Source organism: Condylura cristata, unplaced genomic scaffold, assembly GCF_000260355.1.
Source record: "Condylura cristata isolate star-nosed mole 26May11 unplaced genomic scaffold, ConCri1.0 scaffold00019, whole genome shotgun sequence".
Taxonomy (NCBI): Eukaryota; Metazoa; Chordata; class Mammalia; order Eulipotyphla; family Talpidae; genus Condylura; species Condylura cristata.
In genome coordinates this window covers 33,445,691-33,469,984 of record NW_004567120.1, presented here as the reverse complement: position 1 = coordinate 33,469,984, position 24,294 = coordinate 33,445,691, and the positions used below count along the sequence as shown (strand labels likewise).

The following is a 24,294-nucleotide window of genomic DNA, read 5'->3' as shown; positions in this document are numbered from 1 at the left end:
CATCAGCCGGCCTGCTCTGCTCCCCACTCTGGCTCTGGTGAATCCTCTCACCACCTCTGCACCTCTGGTCTGTACCCCAGTTCTGTATACACAAATAAATAAATCTTTAAAAAAAATAGGAAAGGGTACAGATCTTAAGGGACCAGTTCAATGATTTGTCAGCAATTGAAAACACATGAGTAATCAGATCAAACTCTAGAACATTACCAGAACCACAAGGTCCTAGAGCCACACCGCTTTCAGCCACTCTTTTTTTTTTTCTCTCAAGGGGAAAATTCCACTCTTGTTTTTATTGCCATGATGGTCTTCTTTGTATGTAATTTTTTGGCTTATCATGTCCTTTTCCTGCTCTTGAGTTGAGAATTTGATTAATTTCTTTTTAGTCTTAATTTTTACTAATGTAGGTGATTTAAATGTACCTACTGATTTAAATGTACACCATAGATTCTAATGATAACATTGTAAGGAACATTATTTTTCAGAAAATATGTCATTTTTTCATATTCCCCCTTCATCCAAGTTCTTCTTCTTTTTTTTTAATTTCTAGGTGAAGAGTCCTCTTGTTTTTAAGTTTATACGTTTTACACCATAGATTTATACTGCCTGTTCTTTTTTCCTTTTTTTAACCTTACTTAAGTGGAATCCTGCTTCTTTGCCTTTCAGAACCCCAAAACATTTCTCTGTTAAGTAAGAAAAGAAAAGTAGATTCTTCTGACCTAGAATTGGAAAAGTTTTTTTTACCATCATTTCAATCATTGTACAAACGGTTGATATGAAGTCAGTCAGTGTAGACAGATCTCCACTGCAGTTGGGGACACAAAATCCAACCAAAGCATTGGGAAAGACTGAAAAATGTGCCTGACCTGAGCGTGCTTCCCAAAGTGCCTTTTCGATCAATAGCAAACAGGAAACAAGAACAGAAAACGAAGATGTTGTGCTATTTTACCCAGATGTTGTTTCAACCTATTTTACTTTCCAACTTCACCAAGAACATATTCAGAGTGCTTCCAAAGACTCTGCTGTTGCCTTCACAACAGGAGCAAATGATTACCAGAAACTGGGTTTTTGTACCATCTAGTGGTGTGCACAAATATAGCTGACATCTTCGTTTTTTTTAGTTTTGATCAGTTCAGTTTGGAAGATTCTAGATCTGCATTGACTGCAAGAATAAAGGACAAGGCGCCACACTGTCTAACACTGCAGAGCTGAAGAACAGAACATGTTCCTCACCACCCTCTCTTTTCGTCTTCTTTCTTGTACATTGTGAAAAATCTCCAGAACTTTCTAAGGAGGTTTTCTTTTTTACTTAATTTTTAAATGTTTGGTAGAACCTATTAACATAACATTTACCATCTTAACCATTCTTTAGGGTTCTTTGGGTTCACATTGCTGTGTAACAGATTTCTAGAACTTCTTATCTTACAAAAGTAAAACTGTTGCTGTTACACCATTCTCCATCCGTTTTCCCCACCCCCCTCCCCGTAGCCAGTGCTTATAACTAAAGTAGTACTTTTCATGAAATAAATGGCTCTTCCCTCCCCCTCCACCAGAAAGAATAATTCTGAAGCAGTGATGCTTTTTTTCTTAAAGATTTATTTATTTATTTATACAGAACTGGGGTACAGGCCAGACATGCAGAGGGTGAGAGGCTTCACCAGAGACAGAGTGGGGAGCAGAACAGGTAGATCTACGAAGTACGCGGCTGAGGGGAGCAGCGGGCGGGTCAGGAGAGGTCTGCCGCGCCATGTGGTCACCTCCGGGGCAGGCGGGGATCGAACTCATGCGGAAGTGGCTTAAGCTTCTTAGTGTAGTGTTTTAACCCGCTGCACCACCAGGGAGGGCCAGCAGTGATGCTTTTATCTTTGGCTTAACCAAATCTCAGAGCTGAGCTCATGTTTGCCACCACCCTTCTCACAAGGACTGGGAGCAGATGTTTCGAGACCCTTACATGCAGAATTCTGGATTCTGAAAAAAGTCAAAAAGTTAAATTGCTTTTAATTGCAGGATTATATCAAGGAAATGCAAGGTTCACCAGGAGAAAGTGGTGGAGAGGTCCGAGTGGGCTAGTGAAGAGAGCACTTCCCTTCCAAATGGGGGAGCTGGCTGGAAGGCTGGCTGTGCCAAGTCAAAAAGCAGGGTGCCTGCTAGAGGTGGATGTTGTCACCCCGACTTTCTCTGTTCGAACCTAACCCCCAAGGGCAGGTATTAGGACAGGGGCCTTTCAGAGGCAGCGTAGGAGAGGAGCCCTAATGGGACATGTCGTAAAGTTGGGGTCCTCGTGAATGGAATGAATGCCCTTCTGAGAGACCCCACAGAGCTTCACCGTGTGAGGACACAGTGGACGGGAACCTGGGAACTCAAGACAGGGTCAGAGCTTGGATCTGCTGGTGCCTTGATCTTGGATCCCAGCCTCCTCGGCAAGATGGGACTCAGAAGGCCCACATGTGGAGGGTCAAATGCATGCCTGTACCCCGTACTGTAAAGAGCGTACGGCGGGCGCACACTAGCAGTCCTCCCTGTGTCCCCGTTGCTGTGTTCACCTCTCCCTGAGCCTCAGTTTCCTTCTCTGTCAGTTGCACAGGATCACGGTGAGGTCCCAAAGGTGACCATTCATATGAAGGTAACTTCATAACAGACACTCAAGAAATGTGTTTGGAATTTGGTTTTATTTCTACATAAGTTATACGCAATCAAGGGGAAAAAATACTGAGTGCAGGTAATTAGCCTTTAGCAAAGAAAGTCATTAACATTTTCCTCATACGGACTGATGTGTCCTGGCTCATTTAAATAGTTTAAATCTGTCTAAAAGCAGGGACCTGACCTAGGTGGCCATGGAAGCTTTGTCTGCTTCTCCAAATGTATGTTTCTTTTCCCACCTGACATTTGAAAAAATGTGAACTTGAACTCCTAAAACAGATTACAAGAGTTGTAAACCGATGTTACCTCAACAACGAATAATTGTAACAAACAAAATATATAGCAAGAAGACAGGGAAGCTAAGGGAAGAATGAGCGTGGGTTGCCGAGGTCACTTTGCACTGCTTCCAAATGACACCATTCTCACATAATCTTTGCTCCTTTTTCTAAAAACATTCTGCATAAGATAGAGTAAAATTATTTTCTCGTGAAAGCAACTTCTAAAAAGTTTGACTCCTAAACACTGAACAGCACAGAAACTCATACCAGAACAGGTAAAATTTCCCTGCTCTCCAGACGCACACAAGCACGTAGTCTCCGAAGGAGATGAGTGTCACTGATTGTGAGAGTATCCAGTGAGTCGTATAATGTTGGTGTGTATGTGCGCGTGCGCACAGACTCTGCGTGTCTACATAGGTACACACACCCGGTGTGTCAGAGTGAGCTTCAGTTACACAGTATAGCATGTGACAGAATGTGAGCGTCCACCCCCCACGCCACCACGCCAGGGTTGTGCAATGTTGTGCCAAAAACATACTCACACACACTGACGCCTTTTTCAAAACACACAAAATGGATGATACCAAGCCTACCAATTTGCAACTTGCCTTTCTCAATGACACATCTTTGATATCTTTCTGTACTGGTATATATTAATCTACCCAAGTCTTTGAACCTTCGTCATAGTGTTCCATTGTAATTTACTCAGCTGATTTCTTTTGAAAGAAATTGAGGTCCCCTCTAGTTGACACTACTAACATCAGGGGAGGGGCAGTTACTATCATGACTAGTAAACAATTACACCCCTTTGAATTATACATTTATTTTGCAATGAAATTTTGCAATGAATTTAAAGTGCAATGGTGCCTAGCTTTTTGTACTTAATGATGTACATTTTCTAGAATAAAAATGCACCTGTAGCATCATTTGTAACGGCTGACTAGAATATATCGGATGGGCAGAGCATAATTCATTTAATGCCAGCCCTACACTGGGTCTGTGGGCATTTACATCGTTCCTGACATGAATTGTCCAAACAATGCTGTGTTGAACACCTGTCTACTTAAATTTTGGTGCATTTGCTAACTTCTTTTCGGTGGATAGCCCTAGAAGTGAAGTTGTCCAGTCCTAACTCCACGTGACAGTGTTCATCAGCCCCAACTCTTCACCAGCGCCAACCTGAATGCTCTCCTCTGGTCAGACTAGTCTAATCACTAAGAGCCTTGCCACTTGTCTTCATCCTTAAAACGCTGTAATGTGTGTCAGCTGGGCCCTCCAGGAGGCAGACACGGAGGAGTTTGGTGTGTGAGAGGTTTATGGGGCCTTGATGAGCAACACCTGGGGGAGGAAGTAGACTTGAGGGAGAAGTGGAGTTTCTCACAACATGAGGCAGATCCGGCCGTCTCAGTGAACTCAACAGGAGCTCTGGAGCAAATATTCCTCATTAAAGGAGTCCCTCGTTGGGAGAAGTGGAGGCGCTGGCACCCCACAACACTCCGTGGGTTGGAAGCTGCCCACTAAGAGCGCAGCCGAAGCAGATGCTTCGGTGCTAAGCGGTGGTAGCATTTGGCTGTCTGCTCCCTGCTGCTGAATGGCCACTGTGTTCTCTCCTTCTGCCCTTGGGTTATCTGGACTCGGTCCTCTTCTTTGAGCTCCAGTAGAGCAGCTCTGGATAGCTCATGTCATACATTTATTTGAAAATACAGGCTGTCAGAGCCGGAAATGACCAAAGGGACCATTTCAGTTTACACGTAGAGAAACAGACCCAGCTGCAGGGCTGGTGGCGGCTGCTAAGAGGTGACTTAGTCAAGATGACACAGCTAAACGCAGCCAGGATGGGAACCCAGGTATCCTAACTCTCAGCCCATGTTTGCAGTGACATTAAGAACAGGCTGCTTAAGACCTCTCCTGAGTCCCCGCTGCTCCCCTAGGCAGTGGATTTCTGCTCTGCTAAAACCTTAGCCCCACCCCCGAACCCCTGGCCTGTACTGTACCTCAGTTCTTACATACCTAAAATAAATTTTTTTTTTTTTTAAGGATTGACTATAGAAAACCAAAAATATCAGTTGGGATTAAGTAACAGTTGACCTAGGCATGGATCATAGGGGTTACCTGTGCATTAGGGGAGCAGTGGTCCCCCACACAGGGAACCTTTCCTTCCCTCCTTATTTCCAGGGGAAAATTGATTACTGCTTTCAGCTTTAGTCAAGAGAGAGCTTCCACACTGGGAGGTTTGCCGGGAAAGGCTATCCGATCGCCCAATCTCCCTAAGATGCCAGCCCTCTGGAATCATTTATTCCTTTCCAAAACAGCATATGAAAAGCTCAACTCTGATTGCATGTCATCTTCTAACACAGATAAGTTTTCTAGAGCCAGCCATGTATAATTATGCATCACAGATGTTAATGCCAGTGTCCACACCGATTTCCTTAACCATCACCTGAAACAAAACACACTTTGGAAGGTAAATGAGACAAAATGCACTGGCTAGGTGATTATTTTTTCCTACTAAATATAGGAAACATATGTAACACACAGGAAAGTGTTCGAGACAGGGTTCTGGCAGTCTCAATGAGAACTTGGGTGTGAAAGAAAGAAGAGCAGAATCCAAAAATGTGAAATTTTATTATTCACCCTCTGAGCTGTTCCACAGAAGCAAACAGGGTAAGGATGGGGTGCATTCAGCAGGGATTCTGGGCTCACCATGGGCAAGTACTAAGCTCACACTGAGTGCAGGGTTGTCTACCAGACTGGAGAGAAATAAGGGTTGAGCAATTTGTGACTGAATCTAGAACACCTGCAGGGAGTCCAGCCACCATGTCTTAGACAAAGCCTTGCTTTTCACACCTAACTCAGCTGAGACGCAGTGGTATCCATGGGGTGACCCCCGTAGTTCTGTGCCGAAAATAGTATTTCCCAGATGTCACAAGCAATGCAAAAGTAAAGGAGAACTTAAGATGCTCCCAAAGTCCAGATGAAGCTGTGGGGTGACCGATGCCAGTCTTCATCCAGAGTGAGGACAGACAGGAACCCACAGAATTGCACCTAAGACATTCTGGCTACAGAACTGTCTCTGGGTCCAGCCTGCTATCTTGGCTTGGCTAAGAGAACTAGCAAAACTGACTTCCCATGTTAGTTCCTAGATTTCTCAGCAATGCCACTTGGAATCACCTTTTTAGTATTGAATGGTCAAATTTTCCAAGTGAAATTTCATTCATTCATCAGGGTCAACCTTAAATTCCTTCAATACTTGAAGGGTGCACAACACCCAGTCTCAACTCCTTCTCAATGGGTCTTGCCTGCATATTTTCATTTTGCTTTTGGTAGAGGCAGGAATGAAGTTCCCCACAGTCTAGGTAAGGTTAGAAAACATCAGGCTATCCTTGGTATCTCTATTCATTAGGAAAATGGAACAATCCCATAGGAGACCACATGGTTGGCCTTGGCATGAAACACCTGCCAGTGGAGGGTGAGGGACTGTGATTTCTAAGAGGGCAAAGGGAATGTGATGTGCAAGGCGGTGGGCCTTGGTGGCCCTGGTCCCTGAACAATTCATCATGTTATAGGCTGGGGACACACTTAACACATTCAAAAACTTGTCATGGGACTTAGGTGACAGGAAAGAGACACAGACATTTTTTTGGAAAACAGAAAGTAGCTCCTGGCTCAATGCTTTTTAGTGGCAGAAACAGAAAAGGATGGTGACATCTTTCGACTCTCTGGACTCACAGTAGAAAATCATTCCTTTGGGAAGGAATTCTCCTCTTCAAACCGAAGTTCAATAAAAGAACATATCTTTACTTGACCCTGGGCACTGGGTTTCTGGAAGACAGAATAAGCATAATGAGGAAGAAACTGGCTCTGGGGTCAAATGAGGCCCAGGTTCCAATCCACGCCTCCCCACTGCCTAGCCTCCCTTGGACACGTCACTGAGTCTACTTGAGCCCTCTTTCCTTTTCTGTTAAATGGAGACCTAAATGATATCTGCCTCCCAAGATTCTGGTAAGGATAAAGTGAATATGACACATCCCAAGGCCTTAGACTAGCACCTGACACATATGTTCAATAATGTTAGCGGCATCTTCAGTGGTAGAGTGGCATTACTGTGTAGTCTGGGTCCTGTCGTTTTGTACATGCCATCTGTTACGTTTGACATTACAGAAACCCTCGTGAGGTGGGCACTGTGCAACTGAGCTTAGCAGCTAAGGCCAAGAACTCTGAAATCTGCAAAGACTGATGCTGGCCCTTTTGCATCTTGACTTTTTGGGCAAGTGACTGAACCTCTCTAAACTTCCATTTCCCTACTTGTAATGAAGACAAAAATAGAAAACAGAAACCAGTCCTTAGTTTGTTTCACTTCCATGATTTTTATCATTCACCTTATCTCTAGTGACTTTGTACTTCCTTCTTCTACCTCAGCCAGCCATTCCTCTGGTCACAAATTAGACTTTGCCATCACCTATACAAGTTGTCTTTGAGGCCCACACAATGCCCCCAAAAGGCTTTGGCTTTCTGATGTGTGCATCTAGTGGTTTATTTTGCCTGACTTAATGTGGCTTATTTGCATCAGAATGTTAATTCTAGACACTTGTGTGTTTATGAAAGCTGTCTATTTTATAGTTATAAAAATCATTTCTATTTCTTCTAATCCTCATAGAAACCCTGTGGGGTGGGCAGTGTTGTGATACATCATTTACCAAATGAGGCAACTAAGATATGAAGAGGCTGGGAAGTGAGTTCATCCCTGAGGCAAGGTCAGGAAGCCAGGGTTTGGATGGAAGCTGGGGTCTGAACCCGGGCCGTGGAGATCTTCATCTCACCCCACCCAGATTGCGCCCCTTTGGAAGTTCACCCTGATGTCGCCTTCAAATTGAGTGTGGAGCCCAGAGCCCTGACCTTTGGCCAGAATTGTCATTTTCTCCAGCTGCAGAGTCTTGGGATGGCCCCTGAGTTCTAGGATAGAAACAACATCTGGGACAGAGCAAGCTAATCCTCATGAATTTTTTTTTTTTTTTTTTTTTAGTTATCTCAGTTCAATCCAGCTAAAGTAACAGAACTCAATAGAGTTGCTTTTATAGCAAAACAAGAGGAAAAAAAAAACCTACAGGATACCAAGTGCCTGAGGTCTTTGAGACGAAAATGAAACAAATACTAATCAAGCAAATACTGAATAGAAATGAGGGTCCTTTCAGCTGCTGGAGACCCTGGTTTCTATGCCACCAGCTTCTCCTTCAGTTTATTCTCAAAATACAGATACTTACTTTCACTTGCAAGGCTGGTGGTGGCAGGTCCACGATCTGGGGAGAAATATACTTTCTTATCTAGAAAACAGAAGAAAGCATGATTGGAAAAAAAAAATCTTTGACTCTAGGTGAGAAGGTACTACGTAGGCCCCCAAATCACCTTCCCCTGAGGCTGTGGACATCTGGCATATATTCTCATGAGACACTACAAAACCCAAAAGCTTAAAGACCCACTGAGGCTGTTCCCACCTCTCAGGCAGTGTTTCAGAGTGAGGGTCGCCAACTCCCAACAGATCCTGGGCGATCAGTCACCAGTGAGTGTGACTGATGGCGATGCTAGCAGGCGCTTGAATTCGCAACCCTTGAGACTTTAGGGGTGCCCGTTTGTCTGAGGCTGTCTAGAGATTTCGAGAACAGGAGGATGGCCGTGCGGGAGCTGTGCTGGGACGTGCCTGGCTTGTCGGTGATGCTCACTGCATCTTTCCTGAATTGGATTTGAACTGTATGAAGTTGTCATGTTTGGGAGGCGATGACTTGAACCATCTGTGTTCCAAGCAAGTATTGAAACAGAGGCCCGCGATGTGTATGCACAGGCACAGACACAAACAGTTGGCTGAATTTTCCCTCTGAATGCAGTAAGAACAGATTTGGGGGAATCAAGCGCAAGGTGGGAATTTTCATAGGTTGCCCAGGCGTATTTTTACGATTTATTCTTTTAGAGTTACATTCCTAATCTAACTTTGGAAATGACTGTTGGTATTTTAATGGGCAATTTGCTTTTGATATTTAGATGGAGCACAGTGCCTGCCTCAGGTAGGCCATGCTGAAAAGGCCCTTTGTGGACTATATACTTAGTTCAGAGTAAAGACAACTTCCAGTAATTTCTTTCAGTCCTCGACCGCTAGAACCACAGCTGTGTCTGGCCTAGGAAACTGTACCGGTAAATTCACCCAGAGGCACTGAATGCCAGAGTGCAGATTTGGCCCAGAACCTATAAAACACATATATATGCTATTACCAAGCTGTCATATGACCCCAAAACTGGCAGCAGAATAGGTTTTGGGGGACGTATGGCTTAGGCCAATTTTGCCCCATCCTATTAAGGAAGGGAGTCTTGTTGAGTATTTTGATGTAGAAGACACTGTTAAAATATTTGTTAGCTGAAGGAGTGAAGGAAGAAGTGAATGAGCCTCAAGGAAATTCTCATTCAAGGGCAGGGTGGACGTCAGGGAGCAGGCGCCAGCCTGCCAGGCTCCGTGAGAGGCTCCAGGCTGGGGCTGCCGCTGCAGAGCCTCTGAATGCGAGTATGTGAAGAAGATGGTTGTTACATAGTTTGCCCGTGTTTGTACCCAGGAGCCGGGCATATTGCACGCTGTCAGCCTGTTTGGAGGCTAAAATTCAAGCCTGCAGGTAGGTATATCTCAGGGTTCTGTTTTATTCTCAGAGATCTATTTTCTAAGTGTGGCATCTGACAGCTCAAAGAGGTGAACAGAGGGCCCTACGATATTAGGGAGCAGACCCTGGTTTTCTAGGATTATGTCCAAATCGACAAACAGACTAGGGTGAAGATTCTGGGCTAAGTCCACGTGGCCCGCTTGAGGCCTGTGAATGGCGTGAGGACACCTACAGAAGAGCCTGGAAAGTGTAAGCAGGACATTCTGTCTCGCGAAGCCCGATATTTCGAGTGGCAGACATGGTCTCGCCACCCCACCGCACTCCGACTCCCACGCAACCACAAGCCATCAACGGCAGCCCTCCCGCACCCGGAGGCCCTTCCTTACAGTGAGATGAGCTGGGCGGCAGGTTGAAGAGCAATCCCGTGCTTCCGGCAATCGGGGCCGCGTGGTAATCTTCCCAGGAGGTGGACTGCTGAGGAAGCCCGAGGCACCTGTCTTGCTGCAGGAGACTTAGGAGGGGCTCATAGTTCTCATCCTGCTGAGGCTCTGGGAGCAGGTGCCCCTCAGTAAAGGCAGGAGGGTAGCCAGGCTCTGGGGTGCTGGGGCTGGCTGAGGAGAATGGCCACAGCTCCCCATGCTGGGTGGAAGAGATCTCCGTCAGGGGCATCGGGAACGGCTCGGTGGCCGCGGCACCATAGGCTTCCAGGCTGCAGTTGGCGCCACCACTTTCAAAAGATACTTCTTGCTGCGGCTTTGTCCACTGAGAAGAGAAACGCCACTGATTTGGAGGCATGTCACTATCTGGGAAGAAAAGATTTACAAGACACGTGAGGTGTGTGTTGTTCTCAAAATAGAGGGAGCTTGCTTTTCTGGTTAACACACGCTATTTTTCAGTGTGGAGAAAATACAGAAAAGGTTAAAGGACTAAGCGTTCTGTGTAGGTATCTTGAGACCGCAGCTGTCCACAAGTAAGCAGGCTTCTTTCTAGAACTGTTCCTTTTTGTGTATGTGCTGTCACCGCCTGTACTGTTTTCAAGGCCACTTCCACATTAAGATATGGTGACTGTCCTCCCCTCGCAAGGAAGAGAAACAACAGCAGCTCTCAAATTATTCCTGTGGAAAACAGCACCATGGCGAACACAGTAGTTAAGGGCACCTGGTCACTGTCATCCCTTCACTTATAGGAAGGAACAACACTGTTCTGAGCATCTTTGAGCATCCTTGGGTCCTTGTCCAACCAGTTCTTCAAGGACCGTCCCAGAAGTAGAATTGCTTGGTTAAACACCATTGGTGTTGGGTCACTGCTATCGCTTTACTTTCCAGCTGGTGTTTTGAATACACTTACAGGAGAACTCCACGGAACGTTCTAAAGGGCTTCACACTGGCGAATATCAGCCACTCACTCAAGTCTGGGGATGGAAAACCCTTTTTCAAGAAGGATCTGGGCATGAGGACAGTAAGAAACTGGACTATGGTAGCAAACGCCAAGGAAGCAAGAAGAGATGAGAGCTGAAGCAGTGTTTGCGTGAGCAAACTTTTCACAGCAGGGGGTGAGTTCATTCCTTCTGGCAAAGTCCAGCGGATCTGCTAATGGGGTGGAGTCTTCTTTGGTCTCATAAACACTAATCTAACTGTGCCTATTGGTTGAAACTGAGTTCTCAAACAGTCTAGGATAGTTCAAGACATGGACAGATGCTTTCCCCATTCTCAACAACCACTCAGGCCAGACAGCGGAGGGGGTTCGTGGTGGCAGATCATGCTCAGTGCCTGCAGGCTCGCATCCATTCAAACTGATGAAGGGAGTGTAGGCATGGAGACAGAGGATGATGGGGGTGTCCGGTACAGAAGCCCGGTACACCGGTTCCCTTACCCACTTGTGCCTTCCCCAGCTCTCCTGAATGTTCTGTTGGATTCAATTACAAGCAAGATAAAAATATCTATGTGGCCCCCACCCACCACCATCTGCAGTATAGATGATAACAGCAAAGTAAGTCCAGTCCCACCGAGCACAGACCTTCAGCCTAACATTTCACATTGTTCACAATGAGGGACGGGCAATGATTGGCCTCTTTTAATGAAAAGCAAGGCAAGGAAACATATATTAAAATTTGTTCCTAGGGAAGAAAGCTACTCTTAAAAATGGTATCTGCAGACCAGTCGCAGTTCAGGGTCACTGCACGAATAGAACGATTAAGCTGTCTTAGTAAAATCGCTGCCGAGTTTCCCATTGAATGAGGGTACTGTATGTCCCTAGAACAAATTGGAAACAGTGTAGCCTCTGACGACTGGGCAGTTTCTATCTGCACTGGCCTTTCCGATCTCATGCATATCACCTGGGACCTGATGTTTGAAATGTGGAAGGCAGGGCCCTAGCATGTTTGCAGTATTTCCTTTAACTGCTTCCCTTCCAGAATTCTCTAAAGTGTTCAGGAGAGTGGGTGGTGGACCACACACAGCGCCAACGCTCACACTTAGTCTGTAAGTTCCGCCTTCCAAATAGATCCATTTCTCCCACCCGCAGATGTCAGTCACCTTGGTCCCTGCAACCGTGTTCTGCCCCCCAGCGCCCCAATTTCTACAGTAGCCCCCTAAGCTGCCTCCCTGCTCCTGGCCTGGCTCCCCCACTCGCTTTACCAGACCACTGTCACGATAACGTGGCTGAAGTGCGAGGCAAAGCCTGTCACTCTCCCTTCCGCAGCCCTCCAAGAGTGTCCATCTCGCTTGGAGCGGGGTCCGGAGTCCTCCATGGGGCCCCGCCGCTCTCGGGCCCTGTTACCTTGCTGACCTGAGCAGCCCACAGCTTCCCACCTCAGCCCATCCGGTCTCACCTGCAAGCGGTTCTTGCAACGGGCCAAGTACAGTCCTGCCGCAGGCCCTTTGCACCTGCTCGGCCCCCGCTCCCTGAAACGCGCCTCGCCAGGGAACTGCATGACTTCCCCTGTCTTCATTCCAGGCTGCATCGGAATGTCGCCTCTGCAGACAGGCCCCCTCTGAGCAGCCCACTGAAGCGATAGCGGCCCACCCTGCCCCTCTGTCTTCTGTTTTGTTTTTCTTCTTAGCACTTGTCGTCACTGGCCGTGGGACATATTTACGTGTCCTGCTGGTCTCCTCTCGCCCCTCCCCTCCAGCCTCTGAATTCCATGGCAGTGGGACACGCTGTTTACTGCTGCCTTTCCAAGCACCTGGAGCCCATGCTTGACACGTGGAGCACTTAGGAAATACAGCCTAAAGAGGTGATATTGTGAACTCACTGTGGATGGGAGCACACGGGAGATAGAGGATCCCAAACCCGAACTCATAGCAACCCAAGAGGCGGCGATCTGGGAACCGACCTTTCCCATTCGGGCTTGCATGTCAGCTGCCCAGGGAACGGACTTTCCAACTGTTGGGGGTCACGTTTTCTTAGGCTTCTTGGGCCCCCTGCTCCAGCAGTCAGGCCCCTCATGGAAACCGTGGCCCAGTGAAGGGACCCTAAGTCAAAGCCCGACTGGCTGAAGGCTGAAGCAGCTGCTGCCAGAAGGGGCCCAGGTGACACTTTCTGACCAGTTTCCCCTTTTAGTTATCTTTGCATCTGAGGGGGAGCCCCAGGGAAGACTGCTACTCTTGCAAGCCCCCAACTGTGTGAACACAGACAGCAGGTGAGGAACCCTGCAGACACTCAGGGCAGGCTGATTTTAGGTTCGGCAGGAACACCAGAGGCAGCCACTCACACGCCTTCCCTGAACACAGGGGCAGCCACTCAGTCCCGGCCGCCTCCACTGCTCTAGATTGCCCAAGGCTCTTCGCGCTCTGGGTCCTCTTCAGAAACTGCGAGTCCCCATTTCCAACTCTGCCCCCTTGGAAAGAAAGTGCCAGGCCATCCCCCAGCCTCCTAAGCAAAGCCAGCAACAGTCTGCACCTGCCCTTCACTCTTCTGTGAGCCCTGGAAGCCCGTCAAGCATCTCCAGGCACTGAAGTCTGTCTCCACCCCCAGTGACCACTCTAGGGCCCTCCCTGGTGGCGCAGCAGGTTAAAGCACAGCACTAAGAAGCTAAGGCCACTTCCGCATGAGTTCCATCCCCGCCTGCCCCGGAGGTGACCACATGGCGAGGTAGACCTCTCCTGACCGCCCGCTGCTCCCCTCAGCAGTGTGCTTGTCAGCCTGTTCTGCTTCCTGCTCTGTCTCTGGTGAGTCTTCTCACCACCCCTGCTCCTCTGGCCTGTACCCCAGTTCTGTATGAATAAATAAATAAATCTTAAAAAAAAAAGGACACTCAAGTCATTAAGATGACTTAATGGCATGAAGAGCTAAATACAATTAATGTCAATTGGGAAATGAAAGTCACTACCCATGATGCACAAAATGATGTCATGTTGTCAAGCCCATGTCTGTATAAATGCACACGTGGCTTCTGGTGTGAGCACTATTCTGTATTTTCTAAATTTTCAAAAATTAATATTTTTGAAGTAAAAAGTTAGGGCACAATCTGGCACCTGGATCAGTGAGTTGGAGTCAGCTGTGAAAGCTGGAGGCCTAATTACATGATGTCCTTCCATCCTGCCTTCTCCTTGCGTCCCTCCACTGTGTCGACTTTAATGCAAAGCCTGCTTGCCGATGAAGTGCATGCCCAGAATGCCCAGAGCATGCAAACACATGCCCACCTCAAGCACCAGGCAGGTCCAGCCTGCAGCCAGTCCACCCACGTTGGCTCACCCCTCTGTCTTCTTGGCAGGTGGCACTGGCCCTTCACACATTCACCCCAAAACATAAAAGACAGTCTTTGTATCTGTTAAGGTTGAAATAAGACCAAGATGGGACAGCGGCTTACTGGGGCAACGGTGGTCCACTCAGGCCCACCCCTTTTTCACCATCACCTTTCTGGGGTCCCTAGTCTCTGCAGGTTCCTTTTCCCAACTTAAACTGGACAGTTCATATAGAACATGTGCCAGCTCTTTAAAGGTTGTGTAAGTTAGAGCACATGACCCAGAACCCATCTGGCTGATGTGATGCGAGCAGCCTCTTACTAGATGTGGGATCTTGGGCCAGTCACTCAGATGTCTGAGCCTCAGTTTCCAGGACTACAGGCAGGGTGAGAGTTAATCCTTAGGTTGGTGGAGGGCCAAAGAGGTAATGCATCAGACTGCCCCTAGCATCGGAATGTCACTGTTACTGTCCTGTGGGCATGAACCCTGTCGGGGTCATGTTACAGGGTCTACAATACAATGGGCTCAGCAAAGGCAGAAGACAGTGGAACAGACTAGAGACTAGCTCTGACATATGTGACTGCTCTGGATTGCAATCTCCATCACTCACTGGCTGTGTGACCCATTTTTGTCACTTAGCCTCTCTGGGCTGCATTGTCTACCTCTGGAAAGGCAAGGCTGTATACAGAACAGATACACCTTGTAATGTGTGCTTCGTGAGGTAAAATACACACACAAGCTGGAGTGGCAGCAAAGAATTTGCAAACTGGGGACAAGCCCTGGAATCAAGGACTAGAACATCAAGCCTCCCTGGTGGCTCCGGCCTGTCCCTTTCCAGTCACTACACCTCCCCCTCAAAGGTCACCTCTCTCTTGTCTTCTAACACCACTGATTCATTGTGCATGTCTTTGACCTTTATAGACCACAGTTGATTTTGAAGACTAGTGCAAATGCAGAAATAGTAGTAAAATGTCTGAGGGAGAAGGATTCTCAATATATGTGGGTACAAATTTAGCTGCCCCTTACTGGAAAGTAAGCTGTGAAGTTGCCAGTATTCACAAGGACCATAAGTGACTGGCATGGCTACATCACATCAATATTCACACTAACAAGGAGCCACTCCCACCCACCCACTCACACCCCCACCCACAGGCTGGATTACAGGGGCAGGGGAAGGAAGGAAATGCAGACATGTCTGCCTGTCACTTTCTCTCAGCAAGCCTGGGGCTGGGCTCGGGGCTCAAGCTTTAGGTTGGGGCAGGAATATGGGGTGAGATGTGCCTGAGGACTGTGTCTCCCTGAGAAATGGTAACTACTGCAGCTTCTCAAGATCCATCCTCTAACATCCCCAATGTCCTTTTAAAAGGGAGCTAGATAATTCAAAGAAATCTCCAGCATGTGTTTTCTTTTCTGAAGTACAGCCAGTGTAAATTAGACCTAAGTAAATAAAAACATAAATTTGATGAGGGCAAAGCAGCCAGGAAATTGGAGGGCATTTCCCAGCCACTGGGGCCTCTGCATTTGGACTTTGCATATTGGCTTGACAAAGTGTCCTCAGAATATTCGAGAGGTGACTGTGTGAGCCCATGAATGAGAGCCTGTTTTCAGCCTGGCTTCACTGGGGCTGGGCAACCTGGCCTGTAGGGGTGAGAGTACGCTAACAGTCAGTGATGAAAGGCCACTCTATGGACTTCCCACCATTTTCCAAGCTGCAATGTATTCCCCATAACACCTCCAGTGGGAACCGCTAGGTTCCTTCCGTGAGGTCCTCCCCTGAGGGAGCAGCGCTTGTGATATGCTGCCTCATTACTGTGAGGACCCTGTGGACAGGCCTCCATCTGCTCAGTCAGCCATGCTAACATTTGCTTCAAGTTCAGTGAGAGTGACAGTGTCTTCACAGCCAAGAGATGTGCACGAGCCTCACAAGGAAAATGCAACAGCCAGGAAGGTAGGTGGAGAAGAAAGCTGCCTCTCTGGGCTGGGAGGACTGGCTTGGGCCAGAAACACAGCCATGTCCAAGTTTCTGTAGTGGGCAGGGAAGTCACAAGGCACAGAGGGGACTCAATGGCTTCGGAAATGGTACTGCCGACAGCACAAGTCCCTGGATGACGAGGCCTGCTGCTTTGATCCCGTGTCGGATGTGGCCCCCACTCACATCCAGGCTACTCACTGTAAAACGCCTGTCAGCCCAGTACCACTGTCACACAGATGACTAGCCCCACTTAGCAAGCACTTCCTATGTGTCACTCGACATGTTTCCTCAGGGACTCCCACAGTGAAACAATAGTCATTTTCAGGATGAGGAAAGTGACGCAGAAGAGGTGAAGTGACATGCCCCAAGATTTCACTGTTAATAAATGGTGGAGTTGGCCTGACCCTGCCCTGGCTACCTGGTTCAACAGTCACAACCACATGAAACTCCGTCCCCACAGTGACTGCCTGTGGCAGACACCACCACCCTGTGATCCCGACCACATTTCACTCCTTCAGGCTGTATTTCCTAAGTGCCTTCTAGGTGCCTGGAAAAGCAGCAGTAAACAGCGTGTCCCACTGCCCTGGAATTCAGAGGCTGGGGGGGGAGGGGCGAGAGGAGACCAGCAGGACACACGTAAATATGTCCCACCGCCAGTGACGACAAGTGCTAAGAAGAAAAACAAAACAGAAGACAGAGGGGCAGGGTGGGCCGCTATCGCTTCAGTGGGCTGCTCAGAGGGGGCCTGTCTGCAGAGGCGACATTCCGATGCAGCCTGGAATGAAGACAGGGGAAGTCATGCAGTTCCCTGGCGAGGCGCGTTTCAGGGAGCGGGGGCCGAGGAGGTGCAAAGGGCCTGCGGCAGGACTGTACTTGGCCCGTTGCAAGAACCGCTTGCAGGTGAGACCGGATGGGCTGAGGTGGGAAGCTGTGGGCTGCTCAGGTCAGCAAGGTAACAGGGCCCGAGAGCGGCGGGGCCCCATGGAGGACTCCGGACCCCGCTCCAAGCGAGATGGACGCTGTTGGAGGGCTGCGGAAGGGAGAGTCACAGGCTTTGCCTCGCACTTCAGCCACGTTATCGTGACAGTGGTCTGGTAAAGCGAGTGGGGGAGCCAGGCCAGGAGCAGGGAGGCAGCTTAGGGGGCTACTGTAGAAATTGGGGCGCTGGGGGGCAGAACACGGTTGCAGGGACCAAGGTGACTGACATCTGTGGGTGGGAGAAATGGATCTACTTGGAAGGCGGAACTTACAGACTTTGTCTAAGGGTTGGCTGTGGGGTAGGAGATAGAGGAGTTAAACTTGAGTCCTAGCTATTGCAAGAATGCAGCTGCCGGTTTTTGAGAGGCGCAGACAGGGGCCAAGCAGGTAGAAGGAAGTCTTCGGAGTTGGGCTTAAGGGGAGGGAAGAGCACAGGGGACTATGGTGATGGTGCACAGATGCACTGGTGGAGGGAATTTTGCAGGGACTGCACCTGAGAGGAGAAAGCAAATATCGGCCAGAATGAACAATGGGGCCTCCCTGGTGGCACAGGGGTCAAAGACACAGTGCTACCAAGCTATCTGCAGCCAGTGCAGCCCGAGTGATGCCCGGCCACGGAGCTGACCTACATGGCACAGCAGACCGGTCCTCACCCGCCCGCTGCTGCCCTCAGCAGTGTGTTTCAGTCCATCTGCCTATTCTGCCCCCACTCTGTCTCTGGTGAACCCTCTCAATCCCCACACTTCCAGCCTGCACCCCAATTCTTGCATGTAGAAATAAATAAATTTTTTTAAAAGCAAAAATGAGTAATGACGTAATATATATATAAATACATTTTTTGAGAGCGTTTCGGTTTAGAACCTGTCCTGTGGGAGAGTCCTCTTTGATGTGAAGAAGGCGGGTATCAAGTGGGACAGCAGCTGTGGAGTGAAGCTCCTCACCAGAAGGTCACTGAATCCCCTGCCAACTGCCCTTACAACTAAATCAATGAAACCAAGCGCCAGTGTGGGCAGACTTTATGCAGTGGAGCCTGGGGTTTCTTTTTTTGCCCCTCAAAAGGACAAAAAAAAAAAAGACCTCAAAGGTTTAATCCCCGAACTCCACTTACTCCACTTGCTACGCTTACAGGCTCTTAACAGAAGCCAGTGCCCCAGAGGGCTCCAGATAGTCCCCCTCTCCAGCTCTGAAGCACCGGAGTGTTCCTGAGATAGCCTCCTGCTCTCCTCCACCCCCTGGCGCCCATTTTAACAGCTCCAATCCTTCCTTTCTGAGCTGCAGCTACCAAACCCTCCTCCACAGGTTTACTGAACTCACAAGACTCTCGGAAAAATCACTTGACTGGAAAAATAATTTCTAGGAGAGCAGTAAATCCTGCAAAGGTGAGTACAGGAGATACACAAACTCCCTGCCCAGACCTCAAGAGAAAAGTGAGAGTGGTGGCGGCCCAGGGGAGCTGTTGCCCAAGAGGAGGGACCCCACCAGGGGGCATACTCCTCACAGGGGAGCGAGGCACTCAAGGTGCCTCACAGCCACAGCGCAGAGCTCCAGTCAGGCCCTGGTCTACCTGCGGGTAATCCAGGGACGGCTCTAAGCTGCCAGGGAGGCTCCCTGAGGGCCAGTGCCCCCGCCCCCCGCCTTGCACCCCACAAGGATCTTTGATTGGCTTTGGAAATCAGGAAAAAGAATTGAATGTTGAATGTGTAGAATGGATATACAAAAATGAGTCCGGCCTGGGTTGAATCCATTCCTCACAAATTGCCCATTTACATATTGGTCACCAATGCTGGGGGTCAGACCACACCCCTGGAGTTTAATTGTGATAGCTTTCTGCAAGCCTGGACTTTTCAAAGACTACAGTCTGACACAGCTCTGTGGAAACAACCGCTTTGGGAGATGTAAGAACGCTTATTTTACGAAACATTGCCAGCCAGTACATGGAACAGACACTCCCGCTAGTGTTGCCGGTGGGGGGTGATGAGATTTCTTCCCCCCAGCCCCAGCCCTCCAGCTCTGTCCCATCCAGGGGCAGGGCTTTTTCTGACCAGGAATCCTTTGTGTCCAGCCCCAGCAGGCCAATATGGGCGTGGTGCCCAGCAGCAGCAGTAATGGTAACAGCGATAATAGCTAACAGTTTGGGAATTACAATAATAATAACGCTGAGCATCTTGGCGGTCACAATAATTACCATGATAACAGCAAAGTGTTTGGGAGCTCCCTCGTGTAGTCACCCTTGAACCCAGCATTTAATGCAATCGAGGACATAATGAAGGAGGTAAACGGACTTGATGAAGCCAAGTTCCTTTCCATTTTAAACTTCTAGAAAGGGGTTCTGGCTTCTCTGGAGGCAGTGACTTGCCCTGGGCAAATACACCCATCCGAGGACCCTGGAGCCCTGGTCTCCGGTCCCAGCAGTGCGGAGCCCCAGCCTCCTCCCTCCCGGCATGCTCACCATTCCTCAGGATCACATCTTCAGTCGGACTCAAGGGGCTCGCTCCCTGGGGGCTCTTGACATTGCCCAGCGCCCGGGAGAAGTGTTCATCCACTACGCTGCTGATGTCCCCTTGGAAATAGGTGAAAATGACGCACCGGGAATTCCACTCAGTCTTTATGGGCTTCTGCGTCTGGAGGGCAGTGTCCCTCATTTCTTCCATGGTGGGGGGCACAGGTGAGAGCTGCGGAGCAAATGTATGATTTACTGGCGCTGCTCGGTTCCCAAGTGGCTTGGAGAGCAGCGGCATACTCGGGGGCAGGCGGTTGGCTCCCACCGGGCACAGGCTCGCACAAGGGCTCCAGGGACCACCAAGCCCCCAAGCAGTTAGTGGCCAGCTCGACAACAATGCGGTGCTGGTCTGAGAACCAGCTGAGGACTCTTGTCTGACCCGCGCTCAGGGAACAGACCGACCTGTAGGAAGCGCACAAGGGGCCCTCGCCCGCACACAGAATTACCTGGCAACCGAACGGGCAGAGCCGCCGGAAACGGGGGGAAAGGACCTTCAGGGCAAACAGCAGAGTTGCTTGCCTTCTCGGGAAATGCCTTCCAGCTCCAGAGGCCGGAGCCTGGACCCACCCAGAACTAGACTCATCCCCCTGGGCAAAGGCACGTGCTCCCCGGAGAGCTGGCCTCAGCGGCCCGTGGCTTCTTGACCGTTTCCGTTTTTCCGAGAAAGAATGCTTGCATCTTGACCGCTTCTAGACAAGAAAACGAAGCACCAAAAGCTCCCGGCGACCTCATGCCTTCACCGATGAGTGAGTGATAAGGTCCTCACCGGCCCGCCCCACCGCTTCGGATCTACCGACACAAACAGCACCAGCCCCTGAGGCCTCCTGGCCTGTTCTCACCAAACGCGAAATTCCAAAAGACCAAAGGAACAAACTTTATACTGACGCACCGCAGCGACTGCGGCAAAAACCCCCGGAAAGATGACCGGATTGTCAGCTCTGTCCCCCACTGTAGCCACCACAACTAGAACGGTGCCTGCAAAGAGTCGAGGCCTTGAACTTGGCCTTGGTTTGTGGCATTGCATCCTACCTGTGAGCAGCTGGAGGACAGGCGCTGTCTCTTGGCACGCGGGCCGGAGCCTGACTCTAGACTCGAGTGACCTTCCCGGAGAAGGAGCCGGTGGGAGGATTCGTTCCCTCTGGCTGCCCAATCTGCCTGGCCCCGTGCTCTGACTTAAGACACCTTTAATCTATTCATTCTTGTGATTATCATGAAAATGACTAGAGTTTAATAGCCGCTTTCCCTCTCTAATCGATGAGATCCTCGAGGAGGGGAGTCATTTCTTATTCATTTCTTTATCCTTAGCACCTAGCACAAGGTGGGGAGGACAGTAAACAATGGCTCGCTGACTGAATGGAGCTTCCTGCAGAGAAAGCTCAATGCAAGGAAACCATACCTGGGGTTTGCCGGGCTTGGCTAACTCGGGAGGGGGGACCCTCATAGCCTCTCGGGGTAGCACGAAGAGGTAGGAGTCTATGAATTCTGCAGCCTATTCTGTGGTTTTGCCAGAAGTGTCAGCAGATTAAGATGGGACAATAGGAAAGAATCTGGTGGTGAGCCAGAAGCCCTTTGCTAAAAAGTTTCTGTCACTACCATCTTCATCGCCCCACTCATAACTGGATAAAGTCTGCAGAAACCTTTGGTTGAGCTCATCCATCTATTCCCCCCCGCCCCCGGTCGATAGTAAAAGCATGACTACCTGAAAAATGGAACGCGTCATTCCTTCATTGCAATTAAAAAAAAAAAAAACAAGAATGGACACTTGGAAAAAATGTTTTCGGATTCTTATAAAGTCAAACACACACTCACCAACATCCTTGCTGTCCCGCCTCCAGGTGTAGATTGTCAAGAAAACAAAAAACCTATGCCCACAGCAACACTGGTACCTGAGTGTTCACAGCAGCTTTATTTATACTAATGAAATTGTGGAAACGACCCAAATGCCCATCAGCAGGAGAATCAACCAGCGTGCGTGGTCATTTGCATGCCCTGGATTATTGAACAAGACCCCCATGCACAGCGTGGACCGAGTGTCAAAGCAGTATATTAGGCGAAAGAAGCGAGACACAGAAGAGCACGCATTGTTTGATTCTCCTTCTGTGGCGGACACAAGTCACCGTCAGAGCAGGTGAGTGGGGAGCAGAGATTTACCTGCGCAAGGGCCTGTGGGAGCTCTCAACGGGGTTAGCACGCCCCACATTCTGATGAGGATGAAGGGGATTCAAGGATGGAGACGTTTTCAAAACTTTCAAGGATGGAGACATTCTCAAAACTCACCAGATTGTACTCTTAAGATCTGTGCATTTTACCCTAGTAAATTATTTCTCCGTGGAAAAAAAGCACAGGTGTTTTCAGATACTCGATGCGTAGAAATAAAGCCCAGGTGTGGTGAATTATAAAGTTACCACGAATGGGGGCAGCACTTTCTCTGAAGCTACTGTTTACACCACCTCTGTGCCAGAAGCTACCTGGATACTTCCCCAAACTTTACAACTCCTCAAAGTAGGTGCTATGATCCCCATTCTCTAGATAAGCAGGTGAGGGGTCCCCAATAAACTGTTGGCACTACACAGCTAGGTAGTGGCAGAGCTGAGATTTGAATGCAGGTGTTTTGGGCTCCACTCTGTCCCTTTCCCTGATCCCTTCCCCTCTACATGTCTGAGCCTCCTGTCCTATCAGAGTGGCAACTTAGTCTGGAACTTCTAGAGACTTCAAGCAAGGAACCAAATAGCAGCTCTCTGATTTCCTTCTGGGGAGGCAGGCAGAAGCCAGCCGGGCGCTCTCTTCTGGCCCGTCCTGGGAGCCGCTACTCTCGCTACACTCTCGCTACCCGCTACCCTCGCAGCTTAGTGCCTCTGCGGGACTCGCCTCTTACTCTCAGGATCACCTGTGGTCACTGCTTGGGACAGCAGGGCTCAGAAGCATGCTCCCTCCCGGTCCCTTGGGCAGAGACCACAGGCCAACTGGCCGCAGTCACAGTCAGGAAAGATTGGCGATAGATAGCAAGTCAGAGGCAAGGCCCCAGGCCTATCCACTTCAGAGAGCTTGTACCAACCCCAAAAGCTTTCTCCGCCTGCTTTTCCTCCCAAACACACAGCCACCCACGCCAAAACAAAGCCGCGGCTTACTTCTTCGGAGCCAGCTCACAGTTCTCTGTGCTGCCTCGGGGCCCGGTGAAGAGGGATGTTCAGATTCCCAGAACTGTCATTTGGCTTAATCCTTTGCAGAACTACCTCTCACTGCACTCTGGAGCCATGGAAGCAGTGACATCCTCAAATGAGTCCGCTGTGAGAGGGATCCCCTTATTCATAGTGAATTGGTGGGGTGGGTCTGGCTCAGATGGGGATGCCAGGCTACCCCTGGGGGCCTCGGGGAGGCTGCAGAAAGGGTGGCACTTCCTTGGAGAAGGCGTTTTTGTACCAGCGCCAAGCTTATAGAGAAAGAGCTTGCAGACAAAACCCCAAGGCCAAGCCGTCCAGCTGAGCAGTCAAAAGCATAACCAGTGAAGGACGTGTTGCCTGCAAGCTCCCCAACACACAAGATCAAGAGGCCCCAAGTGCTCCAAGCAGCCTGGTGGTGTTGCCCGGTGTTCTGTGCAGTCTCTGTGTGTGCCACCCAACGCCGGCAGTTTGTCCTCAGCTCTGCCAGCCTGCCTGCATGAGCACTGCCCAGCCTCCTGCAAATGTATCCAGCACCTGGAGCGGTAGAGTGGAGGGGAGGACAGGCTTTACCATGCCCCACTGGAAGGAAGCCCCAAAGGGACCAGATGGCATCTCACGTGACACATACCCGACTTCTTCCCAGTTGAATTTCCATCCGTCCTCCCTCCAAAGGCCCCAGCTTCTCCTACCTTAATGGGTGACCATCAGCCGAGTCGGAGCAAAAGCCTATGGCTGGGAAATGTGTGTTTTCATGCCCACAGGTGCTGTCCACTTTTGAAACCCTCCGTGCTGACGGAAGCAGGGGCCGTCGATTTGGACCCTCCCTTGCTATTTTCTACCCCTGTAGCCGGGGCTATACAAGGCATTTCCTGCTAGCTATCTATTAAGAATGCAGAAAATGCACTCCAACTAGTCAATCGGGTTGGGCACCTGCAGGAATGAGGAAAATGGGTAGCTCTTTTTTATTTCTTTCTTTTTGCATTGAAAAAATAAAAAGCACTTAGCAATATTGTCTCTTAACGTAGGAGACCAATTGTTTGCCCGGAAACCACACCAAGTCAATAACATCTGAAACATCAGTTATGGCCCTTGGATCAAAATGATGTTCCTCTCGGTCCCAGGAACAGATAGGCTGTTGGGCTCATCGCGCATTTCTCCCACTGTCCCCGTGGGTAGAGCAGGGGCACCTGCCCCCCCCCCCCCCCGATCTGGACGTGCTCAGGCTTTGGTGAGCTCCCCGTGTACAAGGATGTGTGAGGCTGCAGGTCAGGGACACCAGCCGGGGACTTGCTTCAGGGGGTCCCAATACTCACTTCGAAAACTGTCCAAGATTACCTGAGTCCTCGATCCTGTCACTCAGTGCCCCCACCCCAGAGCCTTCGAGGCTCTTCTCTCTCTCTCTCTCTCTCTCTCTCTCTCTCTCTCTCTCTCTCTCTCTCTCTCTC

The 24,294-nt window shown here is 49.4% G+C and overlaps 1 protein-coding gene across 2 annotated transcripts; it reads right to left on the bottom strand.

Annotated features, from left to right (window-relative positions):
- Positions 1-5,544: 5,544 nt before the first annotated feature.
- Positions 5,545-23,592, bottom strand: VGLL1 (vestigial-like family member 1). Of its 2 annotated transcripts, none has more exons than XM_004685959.2 (5): positions 23,539-23,592; positions 19,638-19,860; positions 9,940-10,356; positions 8,177-8,236; positions 5,545-6,737 (listed from the first exon to the last, which is right to left on the bottom strand). In XM_004685959.2, the coding sequence occupies exons 2-5, from the start codon at positions 19,837-19,839 to the stop codon at positions 6,694-6,696; spliced, it is 723 nt and encodes a 240-aa protein (XP_004686016.2). In that variant the 5' UTR covers positions 19,840-19,860; positions 23,539-23,592; the 3' UTR covers positions 5,545-6,693. The 2 variants fall into 2 exon arrangements, with proteins under 2 accessions (XP_004686016.2, XP_012582556.1); XM_012727102.1 differs by lacking the exon at positions 23,539-23,592 and adding an exon at positions 22,817-22,844.
- Positions 23,593-24,294: the final 702 nt, after the last annotated feature.

Bases quoted from the DNA above. Each gene is read 5' to 3' on its own strand.
- VGLL1 (XM_004685959.2), bottom strand. From the start codon at position 19,839: ATGGAAGAAATGAGGGACACTGCCCTCCAGACGCAGAAGCCCATAAAG. The intron at 10,357-19,637 runs GTGAGCATGCCG...TTTTCTTCCCAG, and splicing joins AGATGTGATCCTGAGGAATG to ATAGTGACATGCCTCCAAAT. The intron at 6,738-8,176 runs GTAAGTATCTGT...TCTGTCTTCCAG, and splicing joins CACCAGCCTTGCAAGTGAAA to AAACCCAGTGCCCAGGGTCA.